This window comes from Sminthopsis crassicaudata, chromosome 3 (genome assembly GCF_048593235.1).
Source record: "Sminthopsis crassicaudata isolate SCR6 chromosome 3, ASM4859323v1, whole genome shotgun sequence".
NCBI classification, from domain to species: Eukaryota; Metazoa; Chordata; class Mammalia; order Dasyuromorphia; family Dasyuridae; genus Sminthopsis; species Sminthopsis crassicaudata.
The window spans coordinates 322,111,459-322,128,343 of NC_133619.1; the positions used below are offsets into that span (position 1 = coordinate 322,111,459).

Here is a 16,885-nt window from a genome sequence, read left to right on the forward strand (position 1 = left end):
TATACTGCCTTAACCATTTAACAAATCAATACTAAAGAGACTAGGGTCACAGTCAAGTCATCCTGGAAGTTAGAGAAAAAGTTAACTAATTCCCAAAAGCTCTCCAGTTGTTCATTTGGGGAATTTTTTGCACTTTCTCTTTTCTTTCTGACCCCATACCATTTACATAAATATATTGCATAAATATAAATATATTATTGTTAGCTTTCCAATTAATTCATAGGAGTGATAGTAGAGGGCACTGGGGAGACAAGTAAGATTAGTAAGAGTCTCTTGTGGCTCAAACAGCTTGAACAAATCCTTAGAGGTTAATAGTTCTAGAACTGATCTTTGATATTTGAATGTATTGATTTTTGTTTGGTGCAGACATTTTAAACAAGGTGACCTCAGGTGACCCTCTTATTCCCACCTACAATGAGGGATCAAAATGGCGGATTCAATATTGAACAGCAAACACAGCCCTTGTGATGCATTCATTATTTTCTTAAAAGCAAGATGAGAGATGGACAATTTATTTTTCTTTTAAAGGTTTATAATATTTTTATTTTTATCTTGCATTATATTTGTTTCTAACTATATCCTTCCCTATTCCCTTACCCAGAGAGAATCTTTTGTAACAAAGATTAAAACATAAAGAGAAGACAAAACAGGGAAAAACATTATTCTCTGTTATTTTATTCAGAAGTAAAATAGGAAGGGCTGAGGCTGTTTCATTTTTAAGACTAAGCTTTTTAAAAAGGGATCAAACATATTTGGAACAAACATATCAGCATTTGTGAATTTTCTGTGCTTGAAAAAACTAGATCAAGAAATGATGTAGTTTGCATTCATATTTATTTATGGAGCATATATGTCACTTTTCATTTTATTGTCCTATACCTTTTTGAAGGGACGTGTGTGTGTGTGTGTGTGTGTGTGTGTGTTTACTGAATCTGCAATTTTATTGGCCTAGGGAACTCCTGGGTGAGGCCTCCCCATCTACCAAGAACATTACTTTCTCTGAAAATTAAAGACATATAGTTACCTGGAGCATTGAGAGATTAAATATGTTGTCCAGGGACACCCAGGCAGTCCAAGTGAGGCAGAATTTACACTCAAGTCTTCTTGGTTTTAAGTATAATAGCTCTTTATTCACTAGGAAACAACTCTGTCTCTGTTTCTGTTGTCTTTCTTTGTCTCTTTGTCTCTCTTATCTGTCTCTCTGTCTCTGTCTCTCTGTCTCTGTCTCTCTCTCTCTCTCTCTCTCTCTCTCTCTCTCTCTCTCTCTCTCTCTCTCTCTCTGTCCCTCTAGTGTTCTCTCTTTCTAATTCTCTGTCTCTTTGTCTCTGTCTGTCTCTTGTTCTCTCTGTCTCTATCTCATTTTTTTTTTATTAACAAAGGTTTTTCACTGTTTGTAGATTTGAAAACCTTTTTTTATGCTGAGGCACATATGCAGTTTTCAGAGAGGCATAAATATTAATCCCAAGGCAGGAAAGTCAGGATACTCTGCTAGTCTGATATAGTTCATTGTTCCTGTTCTTTAAATATATTTCTTTAATTTCTGCTTGGAATACAGAAGAGCAGAAATGCTTTTGAGCTTATAAAATCTCATTATACAGGCTGTCTTAAAAGTCTTAGTACATTTTTAGGCTTTAATAACTTTAAACTTCACTTAGAGATTTGGGACACTTTTTATCTGTTTTTTGTTGTCTACCCTAATAAAATATGAGATTCTTGAGAATTGGGATTATTTCATTCTTTGTATTGTATTTTCCATGCCTGAAACAACATCAAATGTCTTCTGTATTTTTTTGTTACCTGTTGTAGGGCAGAATGTTATCATAGGATTCTCTGTTGGACCATTTTACTTAGTAATAGATAAGCAACCATCTTCATATATTTACTTAGGTCCTTTCCCCAACTCCAGTTATAGATAAATATATTCATTGTCCAAAAATTCTTAGCAAAAAAAGGAATATCTTTACAGAATATAAAACTGTACTTGAAAAGTTTTCTTTTACTACTACCACTGTTATTACTATTACTACTGATGCTGCTGCCATTTTAGTTACCACCACCACCACCACCACCATCATCACTACCACTACTATTATTACCTACTACTACTACTATTATCATCAACAATAACATAAGCTGTGCAGAAAGTATCCTTAGAAAAAAGAAATATGAAAATTTCTTATTTCTTGGGCTCCAGGTTCTGGGGAACAGAGACCTCCTCTTTTCCCCACAAGGTCCCTAGGGATATGACTATTTAAGCACTTGGCTTTAATTCTAGGTTAGCATGGGACAAAATGGTGTATGTCTAAATGAAATGCTCTTTATTGCCTAAATTCCCACTTCTCTGCTCTTAGGGAAGTATGGCTTACCTCCAGAGCATCCTTAATGGAATCCTTAAATGCACTATAGCCTGAACAGTACTTACTAACTTTGCTTGTGCTCCCAAATTGGGTCCTAGCTCAGCTTAGAAATATGTCATTATACTCTTCCTGAGAGAGCTCAGAGAATGGTAGTGCCTTCTGCTGACATAGTAGAAATTTGTAGGTTAAGAAAAGGCAAATTATTGAAAAGTAAAATAAATATTGTGGGGAGATCATAGAGAAGAGATGGGAGACCACAGAGAAAAGTGATTTGTGAATACTTTTAGCAAAACAAATAAAATATTTGTTCTCTCTACTATTACTACTACTGCTGCTGCTGTTACTAATGCTACTGCTGCTGTTGCTGCTGGTTCAGCTGTTACAACTACCACTACTACAACTACTAATACTTCCTACTACTATTATCATGAACAACCCACATAAGCTTTAGAGAAACTATTCTTAGAAAAAAGAAATATAAAAATTGCTTACTTCTTGGACTTCAAGGACTAGGGACTGAGACCTCCTCTTCCCCCCTACAAAGTCCCTAGGGACTATTTAAACACTTAGCTTGAATTCTAAGCTAGGGTGGGGACAAAATTAAATGCTCTCTTTCTCTCTCTCTCTCTCTCTCTCTCTCTCTCTCTCTCTCTCTCTCTCTCTCTCTCTCTCTCTCCCCACACTTAAATACACAAATGTATATTCATTTAGCCTGTGTCAACATCTATAAATTTCTTTACTTCCTAATAGACTGTACCTTGCAAATGGTATAATTTGATTCTTTGTATTTATGCCCTGGATTTGGCACAGTGTTTGGTTCATAGTAGATCCTTAATGGATGCTTATTGATTGATTGGTAGAATTTATAATGAAGCTTCCCTGTGAATTATAGATTATATCCATCCAGCGGATTGGAAGAATATCTTTTTTTCATAATTCATGGAGTCTGAAACATTTTTTATCTAATGGAAGTTTCTTCAACATAAGTGAATTTTTCATTGTTTCCCATAATAACTTTTAGGTAGTAGACAGAAGGTAAATAAAAGTTGAGTGAATGAGTGCTGATGAATGACTGACTGAGATGAAGAATAGGAATCACCAATTCTAGGAACAATAATGGTGAGATGCATTTACAGAGTGTTTTCTACAGAGCAAATATTCTGTTCCATGAGTTATTATTCTATTGCATAATCGCCCAGATTCAGAAAATGGTCATTGATTCCAATGTGGGTGCCAAAAGTGAAAAACTATGTGTTCTGTCCTTTTGACTTCACCATTAGGATAATTCTACTGAAGGTAACAAAATTAGAGTTTATAATACGATGCCCCCACTTTTTGATAGGAATGGATTGCTTTTCTCATGTTTTAGTTAATTTGTCACTTGAAAAAATTGAAACTGTATTTTTTAAATGAAATTTTAAACCAATCCATTAGCAAGATAACACTTTTAAAATGATTTCTTTATTCTGGTTTGGATGAGTGGTCTTTGAGAATAAATTGAATAAATGAGGGAGAAGAAGGAAAAAAATTTGAAGGTGAGAGAGGATAGAGAAAGACAGACAGAGATAAAGAGAGACAGAAAGAGACATAGGGAGAGAAACACACATAAAAGGGAGAAAGAGAGAGAGAGAGAGAGAGAGAGAGAGAGAGAGAGAGAGAGAGAGAGAGAGAGAGAGGGCATTACTTGGAAATTATTAGACTAAAGAGTTGATTTGATTGGGATAATTCCTTAAAATTCCTAAATCCACATTTGTCTTGGGTTAGAAACCAAACCTGGTTTGGTTTGCTTGGTACCAGTTTTACTATGCTATCTGTATTGAATCTATCATTGTTATAAACTCAAGCTTTAAATTCTGGGAGAACAGAATTTTTTTTCATAGAATTTCTTGGCATACTACACTTTGTGTCCAGCCAGAAATACTAGAAACAGCTTTACTGGGAGCACTTTGGTTATAAATTGGGAGCAAACATGGATTGTGGCCCACCCAAAAAGCACTGGTTTGAATTTAGTGAGAGAGAATGCTTATAATGTTGCTGAAAAAATTTTTCTTTTCTTTCTTTTTGTATGTAGCCCTTTGGGATCATCAGAGGTTCAATATGTTGGGATTTTAAAATCTAAGCCACAGATGTCAGAGCCAGAACAGTTTTTTTAAAATAATATCCCTGGTCCCTAAAGACTACAAGTATACTGTTTTCTGGTAAAACAATCTGCCCTTCTTATCTGCTAGAAGCAAGTCTGGCCCAAATCTTGTCTTATGGAGAAGATGGGATGCTATTTGCTTTCTGCCTTGAGCTTTTTGTTTTTGAGCAAAATGGTATAGTTGAAAGAGTTTGGAGTTAGTTTGGGGTTAGATGTATGTTGAAATTTTGACTTATCCATTAGGATAATTCTATTGAAGATAACAAAATTAGAGTTTATGATATAAATCTTCCCTTTTTTGATGGAATGAGTGGCTTTATATTGCTTTTCTAATAGGGGTTCAAATCCCAATTCAGTTGCTCACTAGCAATATGACTCTTTGTAGATCATTTAACATCTCTGTTTTTCATCTTTAAAATACAGGATCAAGTTAAGATGATTGGTTTTCCATTTGCTTTTTGCTGAGGCAATTGGGATAAGGTGACTTGCCCAAGATCATACAGCTAGGAAGTGTTAAGTGTCTGAGACCAGATTTGAACTCAGGTTTTCTTGATTTCAGGGCCAGTACTCTATCCACTGTACCATCCAGCTGCACTTTCAAGATGGTTTCTAATATCCTTTCTTATTCTAAATTTATGATCCTGAGATCCTATATATCCTCACGGTCTTTCCCTCTTTTTTTCTTTTTCTTTTTCTTTCTTTTTTTTTTTTTTGTTCCTTTTCTTTCTCTAGGTTGAAAAGAATGATGATGCTGACCAAAAGATTGAACAAGATGGCATCAAACCTGAAGATAAAGCTCATAAGGCAGCCACTAAAAATTCAGGCCAGCTTCCGTGGACACATAACAAGGAAAAAGCTCAAGGGGGAAAAGAAGGGAGATGCCGGAGCTGCTGAGGCTGATGCAAAGGAGAAGAAGGAAGAAGTCGCTGCCTACCACCGAGGCAGTGGAGAAAAAAGCGAGTGATGCTCCTTGTGGCTACGGAAGCTGCCCCAGCTGCTGGTGCTAAACCAGAAGAGGCTAGCAAAGCTGGGGAGACTCCTTCAGAGGAGAAGGAGGCTGGCACCCAGGCTGCTGCTTCTGAGCAGGCAGCCCCCCAAGGCCACTGCCCCCCTCAGAGGAGAAGATGGCCTCTGCCGAAACAGAAAGTGCCACTAAAGCTTCCACTGACAACTCGCCGTCCTCCAAGGCTGAAGATGCCCCTGCCAAGGAGGAGCCTAAACAAGCCGACGTGCCTGCTGCTGTCCCCGCTGCTGCTGCCACCACCCCTGCTGCTGAGGATGCTGCTGCGAAGGCAACAGCCCAGCCTCAAACTGAGACAGCAGAAAGCAGCAAAGCCGAAGAGAAGACAGGTGAGTAAAGGGCTAAGGACCAGTCTCGGAGGAGTGCCCAGGCTTTCCTACTCTGAGAGAAGGGGCAGCAAGGGACAAGCTGTCAGGATTCACTTAGCTCATACAATCCTCCAAGACCTTGTGGACACTCAGGCTGAGTCTGCCCAGCACAAAGTGAAGACAAATTCTTATCTTTTGTATTTTTTAAATTTTTATCTTTTATATTTATTTATATGTTTACATAATATTTATTTTTATATCTTTTTATGTTTTAATCTTTTTTAATTTGATCAGTGTAAACAGCTAAACTAGCTAATGCAGGTCAAAATTTCACTTTGTTCTAGGTAGACATAGTCTAATAGGTAATTACCCAGACCACATATTTTGTGCATGACAAAAATTATGTTCATTTGACTCCAAGTAGTACCTATTATAAATACCATCAACTACCTATTGATTAGACATAGCTTATAAGGTAATTACTCAGACCACATATTTCCTGCATGACAATCAGTATGTTCATTTGACTCCAAGACGATATCTCTTACAAATACCATCGAGTACAGGTTAGCCATGGGCAGATTATCCACTTTATGAATTGTCTCCAAAAATAACCCATAATCTCAAATTGGCTCCCTCCCATTACTCACTGTTTCTGGGCTGTTTTTCCCCGTCGGTCATTGTGGAATGCTTGATTTTAATGTTAGTTTAAATAAAACATAAGTAGATAATTTTGCTGGCTTAGCAGCAAAGACGTACACAGTACATCCTGAAATCCAAACATGGGTGAGATGTAGATGATCTACCCTGGTCTTGTCATCAACATGGATAATTGGGATTTGACTTTGAAGATATAATTGTCAACCTATAAGACTTGATGTATGAAGGTAAAAGGGAACTTTTTGGGGAGTTACTCTTTGAAAGCTGAGATTGTTTCTTGATTCTTTGAAATTTTTAATAGATCAGAGCTGAATGAGCTCACTTTTGCCCAGTAGCAACCACCACGATGATCTATCACCTAAAAAGCCTTCTTAAACTTTTTCCACTTTCCGTTTTCAACTCCTTTTCACCTGGGAAATTTTTACATAACACTGGGGATATAGATATATAAAATAGGTATACAAATCAAATATTTACTTATAATAAATGATAATTTCATGACCCTCTTCAGTTACATGACCTCTTATAGGATTGTGAACTACAATTTAAGAAGCTTTCTGCTAGACTAAGGGTCCAGGCTACTGGATCAAAATGCTTTCACTATTCTGGAATGGCCCACAAAAGTGTGATCTTTAAAGTAGTCTTTAAGAATAACTCTAGAATATTAGATTACTTTTAGGCTTTTATCTGTTATTTTCTCAATGCTACAACTTCCCCTATTTTTCCTGGTTTCTTTCATGGCCATCTCCCCATAGGTGGGTGAAGCTTTTCTCCTATTTTGCTTCTGATCTTAAAAACAGCATTTTCTTTTATAGATTGGAAAAAAAAATACAAAGTGGGAAGAGACAATATAAACAGGCAGAGAAGATAAAGGTGAAAAGACAAATGGACTTTCCCTAGACTCCCTATATCAACTATGAGAAACTATCCACAGACACATTCTTCTTACTGTCTTCTTCCTTCCTGTTAGCATCCATCAGCCAGGTTTCATCCTTGATATTAATACAATGCTAACTCTCCTGCTGTGGTTTTAGCTGCCAAAACTGTTAGTTGTTCAGCCTCCTGCAATCTGTTTCCGAAACACACGGTGACAGAAGGGGGGAACTTGCAGTTTGGGCCAGGTCTTCTTCTTTCTGTAGGCTTCATCCTCTTTTCCAGCTGTGTAACCTCTTTTGGTTATTTGGCATGGGAAAATACTAGCAACCTTGAAACCAAGCAATCAATCAACAAAAAATTGTTAAATGCAGATCATATTCCAGGAATTATGATGTGTGTCAGGCATATAAGTATAAAAGAAGAAAGTAAACTTGTTTAGCATTATCTTTTATAGTTATATCCCTGTGTTGGTAAGTTTCATAGGATCACAGAAATTAGAGGTGGCAAAGAGATCTATAAGAGTACATTGGACCCAAATCTTTAGGTATTTTGTACCATATTTTTTTCACTGATTTCTGTTGAATTTTATTTTAATCCAGGTATATATATCCCAAGTGAAGACTCTTCCTTTCTTCTTTGGAGAAATTTCCCCCCTTTTTAGGATGTACATGTAATATTTAATGTTTTAATTAAAACTCAGCCTGAATTTTGCTTTCTAGTAATATAGCACAAAATGTTCCTACCTCCCCATCATCATATACTACTTAAAGGAAAAGAAACAGGTAATATCACCAAAATTCCACTAAACAAGAGGTTCCAACTCACAACATTATTACCTCACATTTTCAAATTTGGGTGGCCTCTTTGGCAAAAGATATTCAAAGCATGCTACCTATATCAATTCCTGGAAGGTATGGATGTTCAAATGAGACAACGAAGGGGGAAAAAAAACATGGAGAGGGAAGAAAGCATGTGACAAAGGTAGGGAAAATGAAAAGCTGAGGGAAAAAGAAAGAGGGAAAAAATAAAAGAAGATAATTCCTTTATAAGTCATGGTTGGATCAGATAAAGTAAACATTTTAACATTACCTTCATTGATTCTTACTGGTTGACAGTAAGATTTTTAAAAATTCCTCACAATTTCAAAATCTACTTGTTTTAACTTTCTCATCTCTTTCTATCCTTTTTTCCCTTCTCTTTTCCTGTCTCCTGTCTTTGTGAAAGAATTCCAGTGCACTGTTATCTATGCCCCTTTGGCTCTCAAAACAATCTCTCTCCTTTAAAAAAAATATTTTAACCTTTTAGATGTGGATAGAGAATTCTAAAGACTTTATTTTGCTATATAACTTATGTGGCTTTGCTAGTTTCTCTGCTAGAAAGCCAGAAATTGTTTTTGCCAATTTCCTTATATTTTAGTAGTTAGCTTTCTTCAGGTCCCATACTCTAGCACCATTTAGAGCTCACCTCTTTCTTTTTCTGTAATCCAGGTTTGTAGTACTATATGATGATGCTACATTGCCAATATGATGATGTTATATTGCCAAGGGTAACACTTCCAGCTGGCTACTGGCCATTGTCATTGATTGGATGTTTGCCATGGTTTGCTTGGCAGCTGCTACTAAGAAGAGCAACTGTAGGTCACTCAATATTTTTATGGTGCTTACCCAGATTATATTTTTGAATGGACTTATCCCCTCTGATAAATTATTATCAACAGAAAGGAAATCTGAGCCTTTCCTTTTCAATCTCTCATTTGACTAAAATAAGTCTTTATAATCAAAAAAAGATAAAAATATGATATGATTCCTGGATACGGGATATGATTCCTGGATTCAGGGAAAATAAATCAGATATCTATCAGTTTTCTACTATACAATATTTAAGAAACATTTCCTACAGAATGAAATTAATTGACTGCATGAAAACACATTAGGCAAAATTTGAAAGCCTTAAGAACTCTGATCAATATAATGACCAACTATTATTTTAGAGGACCAAAGATGAAGCAAACATTCTACTCAATAGTTAACAAAAAGTTTATACTCAGAATTCAGAATAAGATTTTTTTGGATATGGTTGATATTGGAATTGTTTTTGTTTTACTAATCATATTTATTTCAAGAGTTTTCTTTTGCAAATTGAAAATAAAATTTAATTAAAAATTTAGGTGAAATGTTTCTGGGACATTTCTGAGTTTGTCTAGGAGTAAATTTTTTTTGTAAATTTTAGTGCTTGCTTAGCAATTCAGCTTTGGGACAAGGTTTTCAGACTTTGTGGTGTGATTAATGATGATATGTTCATGATTGTAAGGCCACATATTTAGTGTTGGAAGAGACCCAATGGGCCATTTAGTACAATCTCCTTATTTTATAGCTGTTTTTCCATCGATGTATGGGTATTTTATGTGTGTCCATTATACTATCTGAAATTAGGGAAAGGTGGCATGGCATAGTAGATAGAATGTCAAATATAGAATTAGTAAGGCCAATATTTGAATTTTACTTCTGACCTTGTGCAATCTTGCACATTTCAATTAACTTTTTTTTTTTCTTTTTTTTCCCCTGAGGCTGGGGTTAAGTGACTTGCCCAGAGTCACACAGCTAGGAAGCGTTAAGTGTCTGAGATCAGATTTGAACTCTGGTCCTCCTGAATTCAGGGCTGGTGCTCTATCCACTGTGCCACCTAGCTGTCTTTCAATTAACCTTTCTAAACCTTAGCTTCCATATCTATAAATTGAGGGTAGTGGTCCAGATGACCTCTGTGACTCCTGATAACCCTAAATCTATGATGGTGTCATCCTTTTTCTTCTAGACCCTTGTTTTCTAATTTGCTTGTTCTTTCCTCTTAAATGCCTCATGAAATCATCAATTCCATTCTCCAGCCTCCTCAATGATATGTACATTATAAAATAGTTTCCAGCAAGTTTAGTCTAATCTTACTTCTAAACTTTGATATTTCCCCAGGATATTTACATTTGTATAGCAGGGTGCCTCATAAGCAATTCTGATTTGAACTTTAGTGGGTTTTTAAAGCTATTTCCCAGATTTACATACAGCCCATAAAAAAAGGAAATTCAGGAGGTCTGTGAAAACCTATAAATGCTGTCTATAAATGATGGGCACCCTGTCAAATTCTCAGCAGAATACTTTTTAAATACTATTTATTATTTAAAATTTTATGTTGTATTTTTTATATTACTACAATAATCATTTTTATTGGCTCCTCTCGACAATAACCCAATGGTTTCTGATAAAATTATCTTTCCCATTTTATAGTCAAAAGAGATTAGAACAAACTGAAGTAATATTTTTCTCATGAATATACAAATACAGGTCTTTACTTTAACACTATCTACCTTTCAGAAAGTTTTTCTTGCTCATTCCCCAATTCTTTATTTCCTCTTGGATCATCTTATCAATAGCCAAACTAACACTGTCTATCCAACAATAGCAGTCAGGACAAAGTTAAGCCCTCATTTTTTCTCTCTGTGCCCTGCAAAGTCAATATCACCATGCTCCTGAAGACCTAGGCAGGTCTATTCTTTCAGAGTTTTCTTTAAAGTTAGTTTTACATTCTTTACAATCACAGGGTTAGAGATAAGGATTCCATTTCCCAAACTCAGAATTCTGTTTCCAGTCTTTTTGTTTTTGCCTAGGTTGTTACTCATTTCTGTTATGCATTCCTTTGCCTCCTCAACTTCCTGGATTTCCTAATTTTATGAAAGATTTAGTTCAACTGCTACTTCTTATGGCAGACTTTTTGTTTCCTCATAGTCGATAGTGATCTATCCTTCCTCTTTAAGTTATTAGATATATTTCTGTCTATTTAAATAGATTCCTCCAGGAGAATATAAGCTGCTTGAGCATAATCATATATTTCTCCTCTTTTATACCCAGAGACATAGCACTATTCCATGAAAATGCTTATAAATGCTTGTTGGAATGGGTTGAATTAAGGTAAGCATAGTAAATCTGAGCCCAATTGCATAGGTGACTGTCTCTTTGCTACCTACCTACTTTTGCATCTTGTTCCTAATATTGACTTCTGAAAAGATTATCCTGTTTTCTATCTGACAGTGTCTCTTGCTTTCATTTCTGTTGCTTCCCCATTCCACCTCTGTCCCCATTTATTTTGCTATATTCATTTGTAAGTGGAAGGTGGAGTATTGGTAGAAAAATTGTAATATGGTCTCTGAAGTGATGACCAAGGCTGAGCAATGCTAGACTTCTAAGAATGACTCTTGTATGTTGTTCCCTGAGAATGGTCACTGTGCTACCGCTTAGTAGGGCAACTTCTCAATTCTATTTGAAGGAGCAAGAGAGCTATAGAACCTGAGTTTGCATTCAAGCTCTGTCAATTACATCTGTGACAATAGACAGCTTAATCACTGTACATCTCAATTATTTCATCTATAAAATAAAGGAGTGGACTAGAGAATATCTAAACTTCTTTCCAGTCCTGAATTCTATGCTCCTATGATCAAATGTTTGTCTAGTAGCTATGCACAGACAAAAATAATCAATTTATTTCCTTTACTCCTTGGACTACTGCAGCAATAATCACTGTTCATGTTTTTTTGTTGTTTAACCATGTTAGTCATGCCCAACTCTTCGTGATCCCATTTGTAATTTTCTTAGAGATAGTGGAGTGGTTTGCTATTTCCTTCTCCAGCTCAATTTATAGATGAAAAAACTTGAGGCAAACAGGGTTAAGCTGCTTAGGATCATACAGCTAGTAAAGTATCAGAGTTTAGATTAGAACATGAAGATGATCTGATTTCAAGCCCATTATATTATCCAGATGCCTTTTTTATGTTTATATATTGCATTAAAATTTGCAAAGCACAAAGATCATCTCATTTGATCTTCACTATAATGACTTTGTGAGGTAGGTGCTATCATTAACCACATTTTAAAGAAACTGAAGCTTAGAAAGTCTTGAGTGACTCCATCAAACTGCTTGGAAGATGGAAACAGAATTCAAGTCCTCCTACTTCTTGACCCTATGTATTGTTCTTTGTCTCCAATAGATCTCCCGTGTTTACCTGTTCTTTCTGTCTATTCATTCTTTATATCTTATTGAAAAAAAAACAACAGTAAGGCTTAATGGAGATGACTTAGTGGTTTGCACTTGGGAAGACTTGGGCTTAATTTTTTCCTCTGTTTCTTACTAGATATTTGATTATGGGCAAGTCATTTACCTAAAGATTGGCTATTAAGGCAGGCATCTTATAGGGTCTGGGACAAAAATTAGACAACTAAATAAAGTTCTTTAGAAACTCTAAATTTCCACACAAATTTAAATTATTAGCACTAATTATACTTAATTCAGTATGATGAAATGGAAAGACCTGGACATAAGTCAGGAAGAAGTAGATTCAAATCTTGCTTGCATATTGGTTATCCTGGACAAATAATTTAACTTCTCAATGCATTGAGCAATTTTCTAAGATTGTAACTTCCAGAGAGGTGATGGCCTGAGTCAACAGAGGAGACATGCTTATTTCTGTTTTCTTTGTCAATGACATCACAGTGCTTATCCTCATCCTGTATGATTTTTAAATTAACCTCACTTCTTTGCTCAAATGTCTTCAGTGGCCACCTGACTACTGTAAAGGATAGTCTTATTAGTCTAGCATTATTGACTTTCCACCATTCAACCTACCCTATCTTTTAAGTCTTTTTCTACATGATACTCCTTCCCAAACTCTGTGTTCCAGTTAAATTGGACTACTCATGTGCTTTCCTGCCTTATTAACTTTGTTTTTTATTCTGATGAATTCTTGTTCATATTTTAAATCCCAGTTCAAATGCAACTTTTTTCATGAAACTTTTCCCTGATTTGTGTAGTTGATGCTAATCTTTGACTCCCACCAAACACTGTGTTTTCCAATGATCACTTATAACTTTGACAGTTACCTATGTATGTGTCCCATATCCTTAATAGAATATGAGGTAGAAGAATTGTCTAAATTTTGCATCTCATTTACTGCTTATTACAGTGCTCTGAACATAGAAATACTTAATAAATACTTTTTTATTTGTTCATTCATTGTGTTCTGAACATAATAGATTCATAATTACTATTTGAATGAATGATCAAGGCATGACACATCTAGGATCCTAACCCAGTGCTCTAATAGACTATACACTCAACAAATGTTTGTTAGATTCATTTTAATTGAATTTGTTAACAAGCATGTCCAATTTGTATGGGAAAAAGACACAAAAGTGACATCTTGATTTCTCCATCTGTTTGTCTAGTAAAATGATAGACAATTTCTTTTGAGTTGTGACACCTTTTTGTTTATTTGATTTATGACACCTCCCACTGTCTAATGCATTGTTTTATCAAAAGATAAGAAACACATGTATATAGACATGGTATATGTGGTTATCTTCATTGCAAATTTTTCTCCCCCTTCCCCAGTGCCACACAAAATTTCCTCAGGGAAAGGTGGAAGCAGAGAATAGGCAGTGCTGCACAGTCATTTTGCTAAATAATGTCAGAATGGAGAAAAGAGCTCAGTCTAATTTTATTTGTACAAGTAAGATTTTCTGAAACAAAGAATTTAAAACTTCTAATAACTAGACCATAAGTCAGTGGAAGAAAAGCATTTTCCAGCTTTGGGAGCTAAAAGTTTCATGACACTTATTAGCTCCAAAGATGATTTAGTTTAGATCATTCTTAACTTGAAATCCATAGACTCCCAATGAGGTTATGGATAAATTTCAGAGGATCTATGAATTTTGGAAGAAGCATTTTAATAACATTTAACTGTAACTGGTTTCCTTTGTAATGTTTTTGTATTTCATTTTATGCATTTAAAAATATACTGAGAGGGAGATCCATAGGCTTCACAGGTTGGTCAAAGTATACCACAACACAAAGAAAGGCTGGCAACATTCTTGACATATTATCTCTAAGCTAAAGATATCTGAATATTAGGTTTCAATCTAGTTTAGGAATAGATTTTTGTTAAATTTGTTAAATAAAGCCCTATAAAACTAATTTTAAAACAAAAATTTAGTGAAGGTATGATGCTTGCTTTTACTATTAGTCATGTTTAAGGTTTTATTTGTAAGAAAATAATTTACATATGATGCTAAACTTGTTTGCATAATCTAGACAATTGATATGTCTTTTTTTATAAAGTGATGTCTTAGGAACTTTTCTAATCTCTCCATCCTTTTGTGCCCAACAGAATGCTCTGAAGTGACAGAGCAAATGCTTGATAAATATTAAATTGTTTCTTAATCTCATTCTTAATTGACATTTTATTTTTCTTTCACCTTCATTTCAGAATATACCTCCTCCTTTCTCTTACCTAGTGAGCTATTCTTTGTAGTAAAGATGATAATGATAGACAAATAAAAAAGTAGTTTGCTCAACACCAAAGTATCAAACAACACATGAAACATTCATAATTCCCTACACTCTGGGGGACCAGTCTTTATAATTATACTATGTTGAATGAAAGAATAAAAGATTTAATAATTTGTTAGTGTCAGAATAATGAATCTTGTTTCTAATAAAATTTAAAAAAAAAACAACTTTGGGGACTGATTTTCTAATTCACTGGTCTAGAATTCAGGAGACCTGGATTCATATCCCCTATCTGGCCTACCTAAGATTTTGAATTTAGGCAAATCATTTTGCCTCTCTAATCCTTAATTCTTTTATTTAAAAAATAAAGGAATATAAATCATTGATTACTAAGGTTGTTTTCAACTTCAGCGATTTACTACTTCTGAAATCTGTTTCATCTTCTATCCACAAATTAGAATTCATAGATTTTTTCAAAGTGAAGTTCAAATTTCATCTCCTATATAGGATCTTTCCTAATGCCTCATGCTGGTGGTTTTTGTCACACACACACACACACACACACACACACACACACACACATAATTTTATGTATGCATGTATGTTTTTCCCCTCATAGAATTTAAACATCTTGAAGTCAAATACAATCTTGTTTTTGTATTTGTGTCCCCATTCCCTAGCAAAGTATTTATTATTTAGTGTTTAATAAATGCTTATTGATTTGATTAATTTGCATTCTGTGTCTGTTGAATAAGTTTTATATAAAGTTAGATATAATATGAATATGACCACATATATGTGTGTGTCACATATGCATTCCTAGTAGATCCTATTCTATACCAGGGGTATGTAGCAGTGTAGCTTCATAATCTAATTCCAACTGCTTGACATAATGCAAAGAGAACTAAATTGAAATTCAAGAGAGTGGGACTTAGCTTAAGCACTCCTAATAAGTAACTAAATGAATGACTAATATCAAGGTGCTGGCTGTGGTACTGAACTAGTCAGGTGAAATAATCTGTCTTGGATTTAAAAGTTCCATATGTCCTGAGTAAACAAATAGTTATCACCTTGACAAGTGAAGACAACTGGATTCTCCATTTGAGTACATTTATTAGAAACCTAATATATGCTTACCTACAAAATTTCCCAGTTACTATTTTGGTGATAACTAACCTTATCAGAACTTTTCAGATTTTTTTTGTTCCTCCAGTGATTGAAATTACCTCTCAAGGAAATTATGCTTTTGGAGAATCCTTTTCTTTTTCTATCTGATCCATTATTCTTCATGTTATAAGTGTTTTAAGAATGCTCTGCTTCCCTCTTAGGAATATGTATGATTTCTGTGTCGTTGGGAGATTAGATTTCCCTGTCAGAGGTCTGTTCATATTTCACTGCGTGGGGATATAAGAATGCAATAATATGTCCTTAGATGATCAAGAAAAGGCTGGTAGGGAAATTTCATTGATGATTGCCATCAATTATTATATTCTCAGATTTATACATGAGTCTCTCTTCTAAGGTCCTCTATAGATTTACCACTAAAAGAAAACCAGGGAAGAAGCAAAACTTGATATGTTGGCTAAACTACTCTGGAACTCGCTTTTCTCATCTGTAAAATGAGGAAGCAGGACTAGATTGTATCTAATCCCATCTAAAATCTAATTTTTATATCTGTCCTAGAATTTAGCACAGTTCTCCATGACTAGCATAATCTCTCACATTACAAGCATTAAATGCATCATTTTTGGATGAATACATGAATACATTTCCTCTTAAATAAGAACAAGAAAATAATAGTAGATTATAAGGCCATGCTTAGAGTGCTTCTTTTTAATTCATCTGCTTTATTTTGTATTTCATCTCCTATTTTCTTTAGTTTTTTAGATAATAGGAGCCAAGATGGTAGAATTAGGATAGGAGAAAAAGACTCAAAGAACCTGTGGTGTGGCAAGGACTTCAGAAATCTTAGTAGTATAAGTAGAGAGAAAGGGATGATTGTGAGAGATATTGTGGAGATAGAATCAACATGTGACAACTTATTGATGTGTTGGTTAAGTGACAATGAAAAGTTGGTGATGGCTGCTAAATTACAAACTCAATAGTAAACTCAAATAATAAATAATAATAATAAACTCAATAATAGTGGTGCCTTTAACAGAAATAGGGAATTTATGAGGAGGGATAGGTTAGGGTA

At 34.9% G+C, this 16,885-nt stretch overlaps 1 protein-coding gene across 1 annotated transcript in view; it reads left to right on the top strand.

Moving 5' to 3' along the window:
* Positions 1–16,885, top strand: part of GAP43 (growth associated protein 43) — a 99,831-nt gene that overhangs the window by 36,241 nt on the left and 46,705 nt on the right. Inside the window, 6 exon segments of the mRNA XM_074302080.1 lie at positions 3,379–3,392; positions 5,230–5,310; positions 5,312–5,428; positions 5,430–5,468; positions 5,470–5,589; positions 5,592–5,847. Coding sequence (XP_074158181.1) covers positions 3,379–3,392; positions 5,230–5,310; positions 5,312–5,428; positions 5,430–5,468; positions 5,470–5,589; positions 5,592–5,847 — 627 coding nt within the window.